Source organism: Homalodisca vitripennis, chromosome 5 (assembly GCF_021130785.1).
Source record: "Homalodisca vitripennis isolate AUS2020 chromosome 5, UT_GWSS_2.1, whole genome shotgun sequence".
Lineage (NCBI taxonomy): Eukaryota > Metazoa > Arthropoda > Insecta > Hemiptera > Cicadellidae > Homalodisca > Homalodisca vitripennis.
The window spans coordinates 166429943-166451143 of NC_060211.1; the positions used below are offsets into that span (position 1 = coordinate 166429943).

The window sequence follows — 21201 nt, forward strand, 5'->3', positions numbered from 1 at the left end:
TCATTAAGTATTAATACATGTAAAAAGTACAAGGATTGTAAATTATTGTTTCCATGCAAGACAATTTTTAGAGATTTTTTTAAAAAGATGTTTTTGGGATCTCCTATTTATAAAGCAGTTTATTTGAAATGTGTCAAAATAGTAATACAGGTCTAATAATTGGCTGATTTTGCTACAGTGAAAACAATATAAATGTTTTTACATATTTCATATAAACATTGTATTTTGTATAAACATTTACCATAAATTGAACAATAATGACTTTGATTAAATATTTACTGTTTATATTTGATACATATCAAAGTGGTTTCAATGCAATTTCTCTGTAAAGTTTTAGTAAAAAAGTTATAACAGATTTCATTTTAAGTTTGGGTTAAATGCATTAGAACCAGAGGCAGAGCCATTATAATTATAATCATTATAAATATGTTAATTTGATACAATTCAATATGTAGGTCTAATTTGAAATTTCCTCTAAAAAATAATGGTTGTTTCGTTAAAAAAAATTAAAACACAAAATTAATGTACAAAAAATCACTTTACATGTTCTTGTATTTATTGTTAGTTACAATATTTCAATTAAATCCTACAAATGTATATAAAACAATTCTTAATCAAATATAAAACATTACATTTTAATTTTGAGTACAATAATGGAATTTAAATTATAATAAAGACAATATGTATAGTTTGATTTCTTTAACATTTAGTACGAATATTTGAATTTATAAATATATCTAGACAACTTTTCTATTTTTAAAATTTTTAGTAATTGTTAAACTGAGCACTTTTTTAATTTTAAATAACACGCTTGTTAAATTTGTATGAAATTCTCAAAACTTTTAGTTCATTAAATAGTTTATAGAAAGATAGACGTGTCTTTCGCCCAAGAAGTGTATCTTCATGGCTGAGGTTGCTTCCACAATTTTAAGTCTGTAGCTAATTTCATTGACATATCTTGCCATATGGTACATTCACATTTTTGCTCATTAAGTTAGGATTCATAACAGAATGTTTAAATAATAAAAGTTCTGGTGAGCTATAAAGGTTGTATGATGCAAGGGTGCACTATAGACTCACAATTAACATGGAAACCCCACATTGACCAACTGTGTAAAAAGCTAAGTTCAGGCACCTACTTTATTCGTAGGATAAAGCAGGTGAGTGGCCAGAGCATGGCTAAGGTAGCTTACTTCGCTTTACTTGAATCACACTTGAGATATGGATTAGCTATTTGGGGAGGAGCTAGCAACACCTATAAGGAAAAGGTTTTAATACACCAAAAAAGAGCTCTAAGATGCTTCGCCGGACTTCACTTCCAGGAAAGTTGTCGAGAAACATTTAAACAACTCAAGATCCTCACTGTAGTAGCTCTCTACATTCGAGAAGTAATAATCCATGCAGTGAACACCGAACAAATTAGACACCAAGACCTACATCAACACAGCACATGTAATGATCAAATTTTAATCTACCATTCCACAAACTCAGCCTATACAGAAAAAAACCGTCTTACATAGGAGCACTCTACTACAATCACCTACCAGAAGACTTAAAAAGAGAACCACCACACTGCTTCAAGAGAAGTCTGACTGAATGGCTATCTACAAAACCATTCTACAATGAAAAAGAATTTTTAGACTCATTTGTTTAATGTAAACTTTTAAGTAACTTTGACGGCATGTACTGATCTCTATGATTATGTCAATAAAGAATATTGTCTATTGTCTACTGAAATCAAAATTTTTTTGTCATTAACTCTCTATAGTATTATATTTTCTTTTCACTCTATAAATTAATCACATTTTTAAATCTCATATAATTGGACTTCATTGGAGTTTGTTTTCAAATTTATTTATTCTGCTATTTTGTCTTACTGCTATGATGGTTACTTATAAGACCAATGTTAAAATATTCATTAACACACAACCAAAGCCTTTGGAGTGATATGCTTATTATCAAACTCAGTATTGCCTATATAGAAATGAAGTTGCATACAAAATTTCAAGTCTATAGATCAGTTCGTTTTTGAGATATCATGCTGACAGATAGACAGACAGACAGCAATTACATTTTTCCAACACATTAAGTGATGCCTTTGATTTGCAGCACTGAATTAATGGATCTAAATTTATGCTTACATTTTATCAGTAATAATATCACTTAACTATCACACATTGGTTAAGCAAGTGACATGGTTTAATGTTTTTGCTGTAAATAAGGTAGACATTTTTCATACCATCTGTAGTGCAACAGGCTTTACTGCAGTTTTCATACAAAAATTCAATTCCTTCGTGAGATATCTGGAGTTAGTCTTCACTAACGCTCAGCAGTTGTGTACGAGTTCTCATGGAGTGACTTGGACCATCATAGCACTCTAAATGGTCTATGAAGAAATGATGTTTCGTACTTACATCTCATAAACATTTCAAGTCTATTGCACAATTTATTCTCGATGTATCCCATAAAAGACAGACAGAAGAGAAATTTTGCCATCCCCCTGAGTGATAGCAAAATTTGCAAAACTTCAAGTAGCAATTCAATTCAATTCTTTATTCACACATTTGATTTGTACAATTTTACAAAAAACATACAAATATTGTGTTTTGTCAAGTATGTAATATAATGGAGTAATGTATAATCAATGAAAGACAAGCAAGAAAGAGATACCTTAACTTTCTAATTAAAAATTGAAAGGAAGTCAAAAATTAAACTCGAGGAACTCCTTAAGAGAATAAAACACTGAACTCTTTAGGAGGTTTCTCAGCGATCTCTTAAACCCAGAAAGGAAGGACATTAATAGTTATCGACCCATAGCTTTGGTCTCAGTTTATTCAAAAGTGTATGAAAAGGTTTTCTTATCCCGGTTGACAGCTCATCTAGTGACCAATAACGTAATTACAATAAATCGACATGGCTTCCAAAAAGGAAAGAGTACACTATCAGCCCTGTATCGATTCACAAATGATGCAAAACTTCAAGTAGTTCAATTGTAATCGAGATATTCTGCAACAGTTAAAATCTGCTAAAACTCAGCCAAAATCCAAGGAGGTTTTACACTTTAAGATGATGTACTCCATCATCAAATTAAATTTTTCCTACTATATAACTGAAGATTCTTCTAAATTTTCAAGCGTACGGCTCAGTTCACTCTTGAGACATCCTGTGGACAGGCAGACAGAAAAGATATTTTCTAACAAAATAGAAATAAATGGGGTTAGTTGTAACAAACATAAGAGATGTATGTTCTAATAATTGATGAAAGAAAAGTCACAATTATCCAATAATTTTATTTGTATACACGAGGCCTTACAACATCAAAGATGGCATCGTCAGGTATGCCTGACGATTGCTAGAAAATAGTGTAATCCAATAAGAAGAGCTCCTCCTTCAATAAGAGATGTAATTTCTTGAAAATACAGTTAGTAGCATACATACATTGTATGATTAAGTAAAAAAATAAGCGATAGGCAAGTAACATTAGTTTTAAAAATTACTTTTTTTCTTTTTGTTCTCTTGGGACAAGAAGCTTATAAATTGTACCTAGTCATGTTAGGACCTTTGCGCTGCTTCTGGAGTGTCAGGATATTATGGATAGATAAGGATGGGGATAGGGGTCGTCTCCTATCGAGATCCATGAGGAAGAATTTAGGGCACTAATCTCAAGTCATGTCCCCTCAAAAGAAGGGGATGCCAGCTCTGAACCAGCCTCATCAGTCAAAGCAGGCAGGGGGCGGCACACCCTTATGTTGAGGCTAGCAAGAACCTCACCAACTCCAGCAGTCATCTCTCGCAGTAGACTAGACCTATCGAATTGCCCTTGCGCCCCAGAATCTCGATATTTGTGGTTAGTGATGTGCTGCTCCTGGACATCCATAACGTTGCCCAGATTTAAGTGACACATTGGTTTTTCTTGTACCCAGTGTAGGTTCAACTGAAAGGTATAAACCAGCCAGAAGTGATCCTTGCTGGGTAAAAAGCAATTACATTAAAAACTTAAATAAATTTAATTTAGAAAATATTTGTATTCAAACATTTGCAGATAGGAATAATTTTGAAATTATAATAATAATGATACCAGTTTGATATACAGGGTGTCTATTATTTCCTGGGATGGCTTAATATTATTTTAACCATTACAGACAGAGAACACTTTATGTGTTACTAGTGCACATGAAAAACTATTTTGTTTTAACTATTTTATTCAGTTGACTGCTATGTTCCCAGGGCGTGGCCCGCAAGGAGCCAGAGGAAAAATTTGAATGAAAGCATAGGTTGAGTAGCATATTTATTAGTAGAATGCAATGCCACAAACCTAACCTCAAAAGAACATCCTAACGAAAATGGAAGTCCTATTGAAGTTTCAAAACATTGTTAGTACCAGCATTTGTATTATTTTCATTTTATGTTAAGAGCAAGTACAACACCAAAATGTTCGAACACCAAATTAAAGGTTTTTATCAGTAAATACAATTTATGTTTGTTTATTTATCTGTAAGAAGTCAGTAGTCATGTTTGCATATGGAATAATTAATAGCAAAAATAAAGAAAGATACATTTCTTTCAAGAAAAGTAAAAATGGATTTATATTAAACACGGCAGGAAAAGGACTGTTTGTAAGTAAAGTAAACAATGGTTTTTTTAGTGAAAGTAGAGGACCCGAATTTTCCAGCTCCTAGTGGTGAAATTTATGATCACAGTACTTTATCCATTTGGATTAAAAAGTAAATGAGACATGATAATATTAAAAGTCAGCATTTTAATTTATCCTGTAGCGTAGACCCGTGAATTTGTGATGGTGTACAGAGCACCGGGCGGTTGGAAACCATTGTTTTAAGATTTTCCTTATTATCCATGGATAGTAGTAGAATAAGAGTACATTGGTGTGCAACAGATGATGTTTCACTCAGCCAAACACTTAGTATGTATATATAGAACTACTATCAGCAAAGTCTTTGAATGGAAGTCATTATTCAGTTATACTCATATGAATTAATTTGTAATTAATACCAATACATATAGCATTAATTTTATTACACGCAAATTTTCTGTTATGAGATTACTAACGTACCAGGAAAGAACGAAAACAAACATACATACTGCATTACACCTCAGCAATGAAAGTACAATAAAACAATATATTACAGTGAAAGAGAAATAGTATCATTGTAGCCAATGCAACACACATAGATATTTAACCATATGATATTGACACATTTATTCATGTGGCCCATTTCATTGGAAGGTATGTAAACATCGATAAAAATCACTTTTAGGATAACTAATTGAAATATTGCTTATATCAAGTGTTGATTGTTTAAGAATTGTGGGTCATTCATGGGTGAGAATTGTTCTGGAACACATGTTGAAGATGAGTCTGATATTCACGTACACTTTCACCATAGTGAATTTACGGAGTCAGACCAGTTCAGTTTGGTGGAGGACAGACCAACTTCATCCAGCTCTTCAACCTCCAGCTCCAGCTCCAGTAGTCTTCTTAGTTTCCATTCCGCAGTTACTGAACCATCGAGTCAAAAACACATAAATCGTCTCAAAAAAGAATCACCATCGTTGTGTAATTATTTGAAATCTGAGTCCACATCTTCTGCAGAATTTACTGACAGTGTAAGTATAAATATTAGCATTTGCTATTTTATTTATTTAACTCTAGTAAAGGTATGTAAGTTTTCTGTAGTGACGCAGTAGTGTAGGTCTAATAGTAATGTATTTTTAAATAATTATGTAAACCTTAATCATTGCCCTAAATAATGTAACATGTAACACATAATTTGTTCATAAGAAGAAGCTGAATGAAGTAAGAACTTAACAGTTAAACAAATTTTATTTATAAGTTCTATTACATTTCAAATACCATATAAAGCAAATATGTGTATCTAAATTCTGTGCCATAAGTAACTTTAAAGTTTACATCATAACAAATTCAAAATATCCATTTTTTTCTCAATATTTTGTTAATTTCAAAAATGTATATAGTTTTAGTAATAAATTTATTATGTAAATATAAAAGTATACCTTTATGTTACTTTATGCAAACGTGAGTCATATATTTTTTACTATTTTTACAGAACAAGCTAGAAACAAATAAAAGTACTTGTAAACAAGATCCTTCAAAAATATATGAATACTTTTGGTCAGAAATTAAAAACCTAAAGCAATACATAATGTATTTATTCAACTAGGCTGTATTTACAATATGTACAATTCATCCAAATGAAAAAATGACTCTATTAACAGTCACTGAGCCACCTTCTTCCGATTAACAAAAAACATGTAGGAAGGAAAATAAAACAAACGTTATCAACAAATAGCTAACAACTGCCACTTCTATCTAGCGTTACGATAAATAAGCTTCATGAGAAACATATTATTTGCTTGAAACATTCTTTTAAAACATTTTATTGATTATATATTGTTCAAAATCTGTTTAAGGAAGTTCAGAAGCAATATTCCCTGGAAGATATGTAGTATTAGTTACGTTCCAATACATTTCTTCAACGTAACTTTAAAAAAAGTATGGAGGTCTTATTTTACTAGGATAATTTAGGGGTAAGAAGAAACTGGACACCAACAGACAAAAATGGTTGTGCTCATTGTTCCAACATTGTCTACCAACCACGGAGCCTAGCATTTAGGGTGCCTAATAAGACAGTACAATACTTGTTTCATTCTCGTAAAACACTATTTTGTAGATAGAGAATATTGTCAATAATTTAAATATACGTAAGATTACAGAAACACAAAACTAAACATTTTGGTATTAAAAAAGTCAATAACAATTATGTTAAGCATACTTGAACACAATATGAAACTACCATAAGGAACAAGCACAAACATGACTCCTATCAAAATGTGTTATCAATCATTTCATAAATACAAACTCAGAAAAGCAAATAGTTAAAGTTATTAACAAATACAAAAATCTGAAACCTGGCTTACCCCCACCAAAAGCCATAATCATGGCATCTCACAGAATTACAATCATGCCAAATAAAGTTTAAGATATTTCTAAAACATTTATTTTCATTCAGATTCTTTTTAATAAATGATTGTCTGAGTCAACAACCATCCTAAATGAAAGAAATTGGTAAAATTTTGCAAGTCATGTATAAAGTTGATTTTTCAAATTATGTTATAGCTTGGAAAGGATAAGAAATGAAAATATTATCCTATGTGACAACTGTATATATTTTTATGAATAAGACGTCTTTATGTTAAGTAAATAATTTGAAAATCTCAAAAATATACAAACTTAGAAGAGTCAGTATATGCAATGAAATAAAAAGATGCTTGCAGTGGTCGGTTGGACACAGATTGTATATTATTCTTAATGTTCCCTTTTGGTTTAAGAAAATTCTATTGAAGCTTACCAGAGTTATTCCATCCCACACAACCTTAAGGCCATAACTCGTGATATTTTGGAAGTTTGAAAGTCCTTTAAGCATCTCCGAATTAACTAATTTTAATAAAAACAAAGAGAATACAGTTTTTTAACAAGCTGTGCTAGTTTTAGTGGCTGACAATTAATTTCTTATGGAAAATTCTCTGTAAATACCATGAAAAAACTAGATAATGTGCTTATACAATAAAAATTGGGCTAGAGCAGACATATCAAAATAGTCTGATGACATTTGAGGCAGAGTTACCGTACACTGCTGATCACAATACCGGATGTCTGATGTTGAGACGGATCAGTAATTTTTCATACATGTAAAACTGGCAACATTGTTAGGCACAGGATGTAGAGATGGGATTGAAATGCAAAACCACCATCAGAGTATATTGGTGCAAGCTGATTAGTAGAGTCCTTGTTTGGCTGACACAGTAAACATCTTTGATGAAGCTTGACCAAATCCTTTATAGGTAATATTATTTTGCTTAGTATCTGGTCAGAAAATTTCAATTTATTCTTTTGCTGCACATGTCTGTTGCTTTGGATGGGTAAGCATACAAGAACCCATATTAACATGCTCTAACGATTTACTGTAACTTTAGAAAAGTGTTTTAGACAAATGCATTAAAAAAAATGTCTAGAATTTGATAACATAAATGAAATAATACTCTCTATTTGATATTGTAGCGTAAATTGCACAAAAATGGATTATAAACCAGGTATTAATTAAGTATAATTTCACTAGTTGTTACATTTTGTTTTGCAGCTATAAAACTACAATTCTTTTGTATGGACAGTAGATCAAATATTTTCTACATTTTTCTGCTGTTGTACCTGTCATTAAAACATTGTCCATTACAGCCACAAGAAGGATCAGAGTCTGACATTTCAGAACGCAAAGATGTTGAAGATGCTTGTGCACGGGAAGATGATATTTTCCATAAAGGTGATTTTCCCTTCAAAACTCACCCTCTTATAGATCCTGTTGGGTGGATTAAATGTGCATCGAATCAAGACCCATGGAACAAAGATAACTATTTTACAATGGGTATGTCAAGAAGTTGTGATGGAATTTTAACTCCTGAGTTAATCTCTGAATGCGCAAGCAGGCTTGATAAGTTGCCCGACTCAAAAGCATTTGTCCTGACAAGGCTGCACATCGAACAAAAGGTATCATAATCTTAATTTTCACTATAGTGTATATTTTTCTTAAGTGTAAATTTATTAATGTAATACAGTAGCCTCCTTTTTACCTGGTTACCTTGCGATTACCTGGAGATCCTACCGGATAACGATTTGGCTAGATAAACGCGATGTGTTCTAAAACTCATCAATATATTACAGTTACCCAAACAATAAATTTATATCTGTATGAGCTAATATAAGAATTACATTATTTGCTCAATAGTCATAACATAACATTTCTGTTACTCACTGATTTTTTTACAAACACCGTACAGGATAAAAACAAATAAAAACACACAAATATATGTATATATTGCATATATACTGAACACTAATTAATAATGCAGTTACATCTTACAAAAACGTTCATAACGTACTGTATTTAAAAAAATGGCAAACATCAACATACTAACAAAACTAGACGAGCTAATCAGAAATTCAAGACTGTACAGGAATAAGAAAAAAGCATTCAAGTTGCAAGAAGTATGTATGAGTCATAGAGTTTACCTGCAACATTGCCGGTGGTCATTTCAAGATCACAATCAGTTAAAACAATGTCTTTTTAAAAAGTGCAGGTTCAAAGAATGCTAATGTTTTCAAAACAGAGACCAGTAAAAGCAGTTGCTGGTTAAGAGTGAGGCTACTTTTGTGATCAAAGATAATTCAGTTTATATATTATTTTTGCATAAATTAAATTTTTTGTCAAAAGTAATGTGAATCAGATTTATATGTGAGCTGTTATTAAAAAAAAAACAAAAAAAACAATGCTATCATAGTGTAATTTTTGACGATTGTGCTTAGTTAAGCTTTTAGTAAGTTTAGAAATGTAAGATCCAGTTGGCTTATCTTTGGTTTCTCTGATCGTCTCTTATCTATTCTTTGAAAGTTAGGTTTCCATAGTGTTGTAAATGGAGTAAGCAGTATTATTTGGTTGGGTTTGCACCTATGTCTACGTTTCTGACGTGCTTTTAAAATTGATGATCTAGTTCTAAAAATTAAAAAAAGTATTCATTGAATGTTGAGAGTGAAGCACCGCCCACTGATGCCATGACGTGGCGATAGGCTGATTCACATGCGGTCTATAGCAGCACCAACTCACTGGAGAGTCACAAGGTACTCAGTGACGATATTCTTGGAACAAGCTCGGTCCATTTGAACTTTCTAGGGTTTCTCTCCCTGATTGGTCACCTCCCAAGAGGCTGGCCACGCTATGTGTGTGTGGGGGGGAGGGGGCAGCACCAGCACTCTCAACACTCAATGAACGAATTATCATTTTGTAAGATTTAACTAATTTCTAGGATGTTGTCATAGCCTTATAAGCTATTTATGATCCAAAAAATTCACATGAATAGAATATATACACCAAGATGCTTCTAATACTATTCTTTGTGTAGTATTTGTATTATTTACAGGGGTTGGAAGACATCTCTGTTTTGGAACACTACAAATATTTCCAATATATTGATGTGTCATGGAATCTCCTTGTCAGTCTTCATGCTCTTAGCAATTGTACCTATCTTATATATCTGAATGCCTCACATAATAAGCTGACAACAGTTCTGGATTTTAAACCTCCCTGGTTCCTAACCCATGTCAATCTTGAGAATAATGAAATTAAGGAAATCGGCCAAAATCTGTCAAATTTTTGGTCACTCTGTCATCTCAATTTATCTTCTAATTTCATTGAGAAAATTGAAGGACTTGGACATCTAAAGTAAGTAGTGTAATTATTAATTGAGTGAATAATTTTTTGTATTTAGAAGAAAGAAATGTAGAATTATTAATATGTGTTGCATACATTTTTATCAATGGTTTTAATTAAGAATTTTGCACTGACTGTACAAATACTGCCATACAAGTGTGTAGTTTTTGAGTAAGGCAGAATAAGGGTTAACTAAGAAGAGCAGTCCCTAAAAAAATTAAGCTATTAAAAAATTTAAACTCTTGGGGAATTTAAATACATATGTATATTGTTAGAAAGACGGTAACATATAGGTACACTTAGAAGATGTAACTTCTCTTTTCAATAATAAGTTAAATTAAAGAGATAAAACCAGTTTCAATTTAAACATTTAGTCAGTCAAAATCCTTTAATATATTTTTCTTTGAAACCGGAATAACATAAAAAGTTGAAATAAGGCCCACAAGATCACAGCTGAAGATAAGGATATGAATGTTTTATGGTGGGTATATTAAAAAGAAGTATTTCAGGGAAATAGTATGTTCGTTATGAATATAAATTGTTATTTCCATAATTAGATTTCATTACAAATATATAGTTCTTATAAGTATATATCTTGTTAATAATATGTTATATAAAAATGTCACTATCTGAAATCATAATTCATATGTATATTGCAAAAGTCTGATATTTTACTTATACTGTCTCTCTTATGGCTTTTTTACAAATACTGCGTAATGTCCTACTTTAAATGTCTATAATTTTTGTGGAGTGAGCCAAATTTTGTTTTTCTCTTTTCTTGTTTTGGGAGAAGTTATCTTCAATAGTTGGGGCTCTAAAATTGAAGAAAAGTTTACCTAACCAGAAATGTATTGCATCACAGATTTAAAACAGCTTATAGGTGCATAGTCTAAAACAAAGGACTTTGAGTTCGGGTTAGGAGAAGTACAAGTTCAAATCCTCACTTTTTGCCAGTAACATTTATCTATCACTGTACTGACTTTACACCTTTAATCAGTGAGAGGAACTGACATACTTGGTGGTATGTGGATCCAAAAATCAATTATTCAAAATCAAATGCATTTCTAAAAAGGTTTCAAATTTAAATAATTTTAAAATAAACATTTAATGCCTAAATTATCTAGATGGTATGGATGGTAGATGGTATTGTTGGGCCAAATCACTGTTTAGTGAACAACTAGTTTATTTTATTTTATTTATTTTCTAAAAATGGAATACATAATAGCTTAAGCTACATATAAGAATTTATTGGAAGTGATTTCTACAAAGATCATGAAGTTGTTTATTTTATCAGATTGGTTTTACCTGACCGTTTAGTATTAATATTACATACGAGAATACAAATGAAAAAGTATTCCTTTCTTTTAACAAATTGGAAGCTATAAAATGGTATGGTATTAGTGAATATTGTTTTACCAGGTATTTGAGATATTTAAACCTCTCCCACAATAAAATAAAACGGATAGAAAATTTGGATTGCATTCACCTAGAAGAGTTCAACCTTGATTATAATGAAATTTCGGAGTGCGATATGGAGGAAGGAGGTTTACAAGCATTAGAAAACATCAAGATATTAAACTTGGCCCATAACCAGCTGTCAACTCTCGCACCATTTCAGGTAAAATTGCTATTTTAATTTGTGACAACTTGTACGATGTATTCTAAAAGTTACTGAACAAATGATGCCTACTAAAAAATGTCTATATTTCCTAGTAGGAGTAGTAATATTGCTACAACAGAGGATTCTGCGTAACCATGCCCCTATTTTTCCACTTCACAGTTATAGGCCTACTTAAAATTCTCAGTCATGGAATTGTCCCATCTTCAGACTCAATTTTCTGGAAAATGGCTCATAGGAAAAAAGTACTAGAATTCAAATTACAATTTTAATTTCCATCGTCAATTTAGTTGAGTACAGAATATATTGCCCTTTTTAAGAAAGAATTTCAGAATTTTCTCATGAAATCATCATGTACATTTATATTGTTTTTATGAATGTTTAGTGGCAAAACGTACTCTGCACAAAATGAAGTGAGATAAGTCCAGAGGTCAAACTGGGTACCTCACAGTATGTCTCTGTTCCAAATGTTGCAATCTGCCAAAAATGTTTTAAATATCCATCAGTCACCTTGTTGTGATATTTTAGTTGACTTCATGTTTCCAAAATACATTAATAACAATCATTGGTATATATAAGAGGGGGGCTCAGGGGATTCAAGCCCCCCAGAAATACGGGGCTAATAATTTTAAATTTGAAAGTCACATTAAAACTATACCTAGTAGTTTTCAAGCTAGAACACATTTATGAGGTCTTAAAGCTCAAAAATGCCCAGTATGAAGATTTTTGAGCCGCTATTTTTGGAGGATATTTTATACTTCCTAAACCAAACAGTGAGTCAGCCCCCCTGAACTATTTTTTTATATATGCCACTGATATCAATTGTGTATAATATAAACAATATTTATAAAAAATGTACTGATTATAGTATTAGTCAGTGCTCAATTTAAGGAGGATGCATCAAAACAGCGTTCTGGTACCTTTCTCTAAAAAATTTTACAATTCGAGTAAAAACCTTTCCCCTGTACCTCAGAAATGCATAAAAACACTGTTTTGGGGCAGTCACATTTACAAAATCTTCCAGGGGACGGCCTTATGAACCCATTTCTTGGGGAGGTATTCCTTAACCCTAGAAGGTTACAGTTCTGCAACCTTTAGATCTAGAAATTGAACACTGGAATCACCAGATATTGTGCTTTTTATCTTGAGTATTATCTACATCACCAGAACTATCTAGATGTATTATTTGACTAAGTGAAGTTCTATGAAAAATTTAATATTTTTATATGGCTTTTATCATGTAAGGTAACTTAGCTACTCTGTGTGTAATTAAATTAGTAACTAGTAACTAAACTCTATAATATTTCTATAATATCAAGCAAAACCATGTTTATTTTCAACTGCTTTATCAAGTTCAAACATTACTTTAGTACTTAATTCAGTGTGCAGTACTTTAAAATAAATGGTAAGATGAATTAATACGAATTGTCCAATTTCTTTTACAATAATTTAAATACTGTACCAACCGGTTCAAAATTGGGTTAATTTATTTATCTGAAGTAATTTATTTTAAATCATGAGATGGTTTGGTTTTTAAACAGAAATTATAATACTATCATGTTGTAAATAAATTGAAGATATGGAAAGCATTAAAGTATATAGTTCTTTGAATTAAATCCAAAATATATAATAAAGAAGGTACCCAATTTTTACTATACTTTTCCCTACTAAAATCCCAATAATCTCTGGCTATCGCTATAAATTTATCACTGCATTTTTATTTTGTCAGAGTGACAACTTAAAAAAATGTTTCATACTGTTTGCAGTAATTTTAAAAAGCTTTAGATCCTTATTCCACTTTGATTCCAAATGTAACTACTTTTTGGGTTAAATTAAAATTGTAATGCCTTGATTCTCACAGTGTTTGGAACTTACACTATTGTTTGACTTTGTTGTTACCAGTGTACAATACACTTCATTGATTACAATAATAAACTATTTTTTAAAGTTTCAAAGTTTTTGTTTGCATTTTTTTTGTCCAAAATTAAAGTAAAATTTCTGAAATAAAAAATTTTAATTTTGATTTGTTAATGTTTTAATTTTTTAACGAGTTTTTAATATTTGTCAGTGACTCGAGCAGATAGCTTATAAGCATAACAATAAATAATAGCTTTATGGTATAATATACAAACATCCAGAACCTGAGTATCGATTATATTTACCTCAGTTTTCATATTTGTAAAAATATTATCAATGGAGTTACTAGACTGTGGATATTTTAAAAGTAGGAGTAACTTTAGCTTAATGCGAAATTAATGATGAGTGTTAAGGATATTAAATGTTTGTTACAAAGGACCTGTTCACACTGAAGAAGCTCAACATCAGCTGTAACTGTGTGACGGAACTGTACGAGATCAACAATCTGAAGGGTGACACCAAATGTTATGAACTGAATATTACCAACAATCCTGTGTGCTCTAACATCGGATACAGAGAATTCGTAATTTATTTGTTACCTAACCTCAGGATACTTGATACTGTTCCCATAAAGTGTAGTGAACGAGTAAGTATGAGAGCTTTTCAGTGTTATGTAGAAGTGTTCAAAAAATATACCCAACCTCAGGATAATTAATTGATACTGTTCCCATAAAGTGTAGTGAACGAGTAAGTATGAGAGCTTTTCAGTGTTATGTAGAAGTGTTCAAAAGCTTTCACCAACCTCAGGATACTTGCTACTGTTCCCATAAAGTGTAGTGAACAAGTAAGTATGAGAGCTTTTCAGTGTTATTTAGAAGTGTTCAAAAACTTTACCCAACCTCAGGATACTTGATACTGTTCCCATAAAGTGTAGTGAACGAGTAAGTATGAGAGCTTTTCAGTGTTATGTAGAAGTGTTCAAAAAATATACCCAACCTCAGGATAATTAATTGATACTGTTCCCATAAAGTGTAGTGAACGAGTAAGTATGAGAGCTTTTCAGTGTTATGTAGAAGTGTTCAAAAGCTTTCACCAACCTCAGGATACTTGCTACTGTTTCCCATAAAGTGTAGTGAACGAGTAAGTATGAGAGCTTTTCAGTGTTATTTAGAAGTGTTCAAAAGCTTTCACCAACCTCAGGATACTTGCTACTGTTCCCATAAAGTGTAGTGAACGAGTAAGTATGAGAGCTTTTCAGTGTTATGTAGAAGTGTTCAAAAGCTTTCACCAACCTCAGGATACTTGCTACTGTTCCCATAAAGTGTAGTGAACGAGTAAGTATGAGAGCTTTTCAGTGTTATTTAGAAGTGTTCAAAAACTTTACCCAACCTCAGGATACTTGATACTGTTCCCATAAAGTGTAGTGAACGAGTAAGTATGAGAGCTTTTCAGTGTTATGTAGAAGTGTTCAAAAACTTTACCCAACCTCAGGATACTTGATACTGTTTCCATAAAGTGTAGTGAACGAGAAAGTATGAGAGCTTTTCAGTGTTATTTAGAAGTGTTCAAAAACTTTACCCAACCTCAGGATACTTGATACTGTTCCCATAAAGTGTAGTGAACGAGAAAGTATGAGAGCTTTTCAGTGTTATTTAGAAGTGTTCAAAAACTTTACCCAACCTCAGGATACTTGATACTGTTTCCATAAAGTGTAGTGAACGAGTAAGTTTGAGAGCTTTTCAGTGTTATTTAGAAGTGTTCAAAAACTGTACCCAACCTCTGGATACTTGATACTGTTCCCATAAGGTGTAGTGAACGAGTAAGTATGAGAGATTTTCAGTGTTATTTAGAAGTGTTCAAAAACTGTACCCAACCTCTGGATACTTGATACTGTTCCCATAAGGTGTAGTGAATGAGTAAGTATGAGAGCTTTTCAGTGTTATGTAGAAGTGTTCAAAAAACTGTACCCAACCTCTGGATACTTGATACTGTTCCCATAAAGTATAGTGAACGAGTAAGTATGAGAGCTTTTCAGTGTTATGTAGAAGTGTTCACAAACTTTACCCAACCTCTGGATACTTGATACTGTTCCCATAAAGTGTAGTGAACGAGTAAGTATGAGAGCTTTTCAGTGTTATGTAGAAGTCTTCAAAAATGTTCAAGAAGTTGTTTCAGTTCAATTCTGTTTAGTTATTTTTATATACATTTTTTTAACTTGGTAAGTCACAAACTTGTAGAGACCTTGCCAACAAACACATTGACATAATTTTCGTATGGATGTTCATAATGTAGTATAATTATAAAGTGTATATTTTTTTACTAGTGGAACAGTGGAAAAAATATAAATGTTTAATTTGCATTAAAAAGATTTACATAGAATACAAATTTTATCACAAAACAAAGTATATCCTATTTAATTTGCTGTTATAAAATGGCATACTAAGTGTATAATGACCATTATAGTTGACAATCTAGTATTTAATATTTCATTTTTATACTCATGCTGGTGATTGCATTAATCAATATTAATTAATTACACTAGGGTTTTACAGCAGGTCTTGTTATTGTTTTTATATAATACTAATAGTTTACTTAACTACAAAATATTTTATCCTTTCATTACATTTGAAATAATTTTCATTATGTAAAGAAGGTGTGTAAAAATGTGGCATTAAAAAGAATAGTAGGCTGTAGCTTCTTAACAAGTAGATCAAAAAGAAAATTGCCAACAATAAAGAAGTGTACAAATATTATTTTATATCCAAAATTATGGAAAATTGTGTGTCCTATAAAACATTTTACAATTTGCCACTGTATTGGAAAATGTATATTGAAAAGTATGAATTATTTTTCAGTAAAGTTTTTCTTTGATTTATTACACATATACTACTCATACTGCCATTGGCAATACTTTTGTGTTATCTCCCTTTTTGACTCAGGTAGCAGCTAAAATGTTGCTGGAGCCGGACATTTTTACATTTTTCACACGTGTCCAACTATATCAGAAAATGGCAGTATTTTAAAACTATAATTTCACAGTTTTAATGGTCTCTGAAAAAACAAGTGCAGTTCTCCATTTAAACGTTTTTGTAAATTTAGTAGTTTTTAGGATTTAAAGTGAGCACTTTGTATAGTAAAAGTTATACATGATTTTGTACTCGTTTTAGAAGTAAGTACACGTATGTTTCTACATTTTGTTGTTCTTAAAGTCTTCTCAAACATTTTTAAATTTATAATTTTTTTAATGAAGAAGAAATTTAGTTTACACCATGTTTTGATTATTGTTTAATTTATAAGTAATAATGTACTAATGGTATAAATTATCTTCAGGTAGGTTTTTCTTTGATTTATTACACATTCACTACTCATACTGCTACTGAAATGAATTATTGTCCCTTTTTGCTTCAGGTAGCAGCTAAAATGTTGCTGGAGCCAGACATTTTTACAAGTGCCCAACATCTGCGGACCAAATTAGAGCTGTGGAACCAGTTGGCATTGCGAGAAATCAACACAGAAACTATCCCGTCCGATGAACCTCCAGTGCCTTTGTTGGTGTTGGTAGGAACATTTATGAACGGGAGAGAGGAAATCGCTAAGGCACTTATCCTCAAGTTTCCTAATCAGGTAATTTGTACTTGTAAGTTTTCTACCTCTACTCAATTTTAATGCTACATTTTAATAACCGGACCATGGCAACTACCCTTAAAAAAATATCGCCAGAAAACACTCAACTGCCAATCATAATGAAAAAGTTTTTCACTAATCCCACAGATTCCATTTGAATCATTAAAACTATGATATTTCTAGTAATGAATTATATATGAAATATAATGTGGATGTTTACATCCCAACGAGTGTAGTCTATGTAGAAAGATGATTTTAAACATATAGAGGAGATTAACCTGCCCATAGCTACTATAGGAATGATGTCACATTAAAATGTCTGTTCTTCAAAATATTTAGAAACACTGGTGGCATGTATAAAAAGTTTTATTGGGTGGAGCTGACATAAAGGTGGGTTTATAAAGTATAAAATATCCTCTAAAAATATTAAGTGCAATTTTAATATTTGTCTTTCAGATTTGGGGGGGGGGGCTTGGACCCCCTGAATCACCCCCCTTATATACGCCCATGAGGTACACTGTTTTACCCATATGCTTGTGACATGCACATGAATAGAATTAATAATAGCAAGAATGAATACAAGGTATGAAGTCCTTTTTCTTTTTGCCATTATATTGATGGCAAAAAGAAGAGATGGAAAGATGGTAACTAGGAATGTTGAAAAAGCACAGTCTATTACAAAATTCAAAAATCTGTAAAAATATTGTCCTCTATTAGGCCAATTGTGATAAAGTCGAGACTTTTTATTCTGGTTTTCTCTTTGATCAGCTGAATCCAAATAAATATATGAGACGACTAAACTAGACTTGAATGCCTTATATAAGTGATATCAATAATATTGTCGAAATCTAGTAAATATTGGACTTCCTTTCTGAGGAATAATTCCAATCCTTACAAGATTTCACAAGTTAAACAAAGTCACATGTTCAGGAATTATTTATAAATTTTTACTGCCAGTAGATGTTTGAATATCTCTCATCTCCAGTGGCAGATTATCTATTAAACCCTACAGAACCAGCTAGGACTGCACTAAAAATGTTTTATCATACATACCAAAAGGATTACAAATTCACAATTTATTTATGGATGGTAAACATTATAAATATTTAATTGAAACATAATCAGCTATGACTACTACTTTTGCATACTGTCTTAAAATTATTTACCATCCAAAATTAAAACATTAGTGTTGTACATGGGTTTTTGGATGGGTAGATTTTATTAAGCCTAGTGGTCTAGGATATACACCCTAGATGCCTGAGAATGGGTAGTTAGGAGAAGTCTACAGAATTCGTTGGTGTTGCTCTGTCCCATCAGTGGTAGTACTCAGTCTGGCCATCAGATTGCACTGTGTACAGTTGTGCTGTGAGACCGAAGTTTTCTATGTCTAAGGGAATTTAATCCACCATTGCTTACATATATTATGGCTATTCAGTGATTTTACGGATTATATGATTTACATTATGTGTATATTATTAAAATAATTTCTTGATTTTTGTACTCCAGGTATCCAAAACTATAATTTTTCTGTATATTTGGTATCATTTAAAAATGTTAGACTCTAGATGTGCCTTTTGTGGATTTTAAATACAACTGACTGAAGACATCTGTCTCACCGGCTTCCCAAAGTTCCAATGTTAATAATATGAGGGAATTTTTGTTTATTTTAAAACAGCTGATTACTAAAACACACATGTTGCTGAGGCAGTTATTCTCAATCCATTAACAAAGTAAACATCGTCTTATTGGTTTCAAAATCTACACTTGTTTATGAATCCTTCCTCAGAAGGATTCATAATCAAGGCATATATTAACCCATGTATATCATGTGTGTATATTTCTTTATGGTTTACATTTGTACTTTAGTTATAAATTAATAGTACTTGAATTGCATTGCTATTAAATTTATGCCACACTGAGACTACATTATATAAACTGCAGTATGTTAGTTTTCTTTGTTACAGTTGTACAAATAAAAGAATTATCTTTGTTAGAGGTGTAAAAATGAAAGAATTACTGTTTTTACAGGTGTACAGGTGTAAAAAATACACTACATTGCCATTAGAGAAAAACCGTAATACTGATCACCTCAAATCAGTTTCTATAGATGAGTTCAATAACATGATCAAAACTGGAAAATTGATCTTTTATTATAAAGAAATTGGTTTCTTTTTTGGAATGTGTAAGTATAATTCTTAGCTATTTTTAGAGTCTATAAAGGATGATCAAGAAGCTCACCATACTATTGCTAATTTTTGAAGGACGGCATATAGATTAAATACAATTTGGGAATATATACTGCATGTGGATCAATGCTTATTGAAATTTTTGAGAAAGTCTTGTAGATCTGAATGTCAGAGTTAGGTTAACAGCCTATGGTCATTGTAGTTCCGGTTATGATGATTATGTTAAGTTAACATCCCCACATTGGTAACGCCATTTGTTGTTCGGAATATGATGGTCCTCACATCGAATGTAGTTTAGTGCCCACTGTAAGTCATCACATGCAATAAACAATAAATAAACAAAACACGTAATTGTTCAGGTTACGTTCTATGAAAACTCAACGTTGTGGTGTCGTGTATGAAAAGTCTCAATGTCTGTTGAGTCCCACGTCGTGTTGTGAAACCATTTGATTGTTTATCAATGAATTTACGCCTAGCTCAGTCTTAGTAATACAATATAATAACCACTCTGATGTACTTCAGGTTATTAAAAAACTCTCGTTGATTTAATTTGTATAAAATTTATATACGTACAGTACGTAAATTCGTAGCACCACTTCATTCACTATCATGTAGTTACCATTCATCACACTACAATACTTAAAACCAAACCAAGCAGAATATTAAAATCTCTTCAAAATATTTACAACTTTGAATCACTACTTCACAAGTTTAAAGTAATGATTGAATTCTATGAAACATGTGCTCTTTCACTAGCAGAGCTATGCGTTAGATTCCACTGCAATAGTTAAAGACAGAGTCAAATATTAATTTGTATACACAATTTATAACTTTTAATCACTACTTCACAAATTTAAACTTATTATTCAATTTTACTGAAACATGTACTTTTGTAAGACAAGCAAAACACGTTGTTTCACTGCAATGGTTTAAAACAAAAAAGAGCCCGAGCCATGTGCTCCAGTGGTCAGGTTAACAAGACCGGAAGTGAGTTTAGCCTCCGACCGAAACTACTACGTTTTAATTTAATGTTTGTTAATATCGCTTATAGATTATGAATTTCTTTAGTAGCTTTTGTAATTAAACAATTTAAATTCATCGCAGTGTAAAGTTGGCTTATCTTTTTCTTTATTTACTATTTTAATCTTACGTGTAATCAGGTGTTTGTAACTGACAACTCTATTTTCGCTTACCGATCTTGCCGCGAACTATTTGAAAATTCAATTTGAATTAAACTGATCAGGTGAAATGCTGTGCAATGCTTTGAGTTAAAATGTTTTAAACTGTGTCATAAACATCAAAGGCACCAAGTACTGTCTCTGACACTCTAAGTACATTTTCTCTCATTCAGAAGGCTTGAACATTCTAGCTGAGAAGGCAAAAAGCTCAAAATGATGCAATCTCTTCTTAGAATTCTCGTGTCTAAAATTAGTCATATTCATAAACAAAAATGCTGTTAAAATACTTTGACTGTAAAGCCACTGGCAGGTGTAAATAGGTACACACAAAGTATTTTTGAAATAGCGGGATAGTATAACATGAGAATTCATGCCTAAGCTGTATTTAATATACAGCTCAATAACTATTAAAATTAAATCATAAATATAACTAAATAAAG

The 21201-nt window shown here is 31.6% G+C and overlaps 1 protein-coding gene across 1 annotated transcript in view; it reads left to right on the plus strand.

Moving 5' to 3' along the window:
- The first annotated feature begins 5195 nt into the window (after nt 1-5195).
- The window catches only part of LOC124363697, a 40008-nt gene continuing 24002 nt past the window's right edge, over nt 5196-21201 (plus strand). Inside the window, exons 1-7 of the mRNA XM_046818959.1 lie at nt 5196-5625; nt 8273-8581; nt 10009-10310; nt 11718-11916; nt 14210-14419; nt 17182-17397; nt 19426-19579. Of these exons, the coding sequence (XP_046674915.1) occupies nt 5338-5625; nt 8273-8581; nt 10009-10310; nt 11718-11916; nt 14210-14419; nt 17182-17397; nt 19426-19579 (1678 nt within the window). The 5' untranslated portion in view covers nt 5196-5337. The remainder of the gene's footprint in view (nt 5626-8272; nt 8582-10008; nt 10311-11717; nt 11917-14209; nt 14420-17181; nt 17398-19425; nt 19580-21201) is intronic.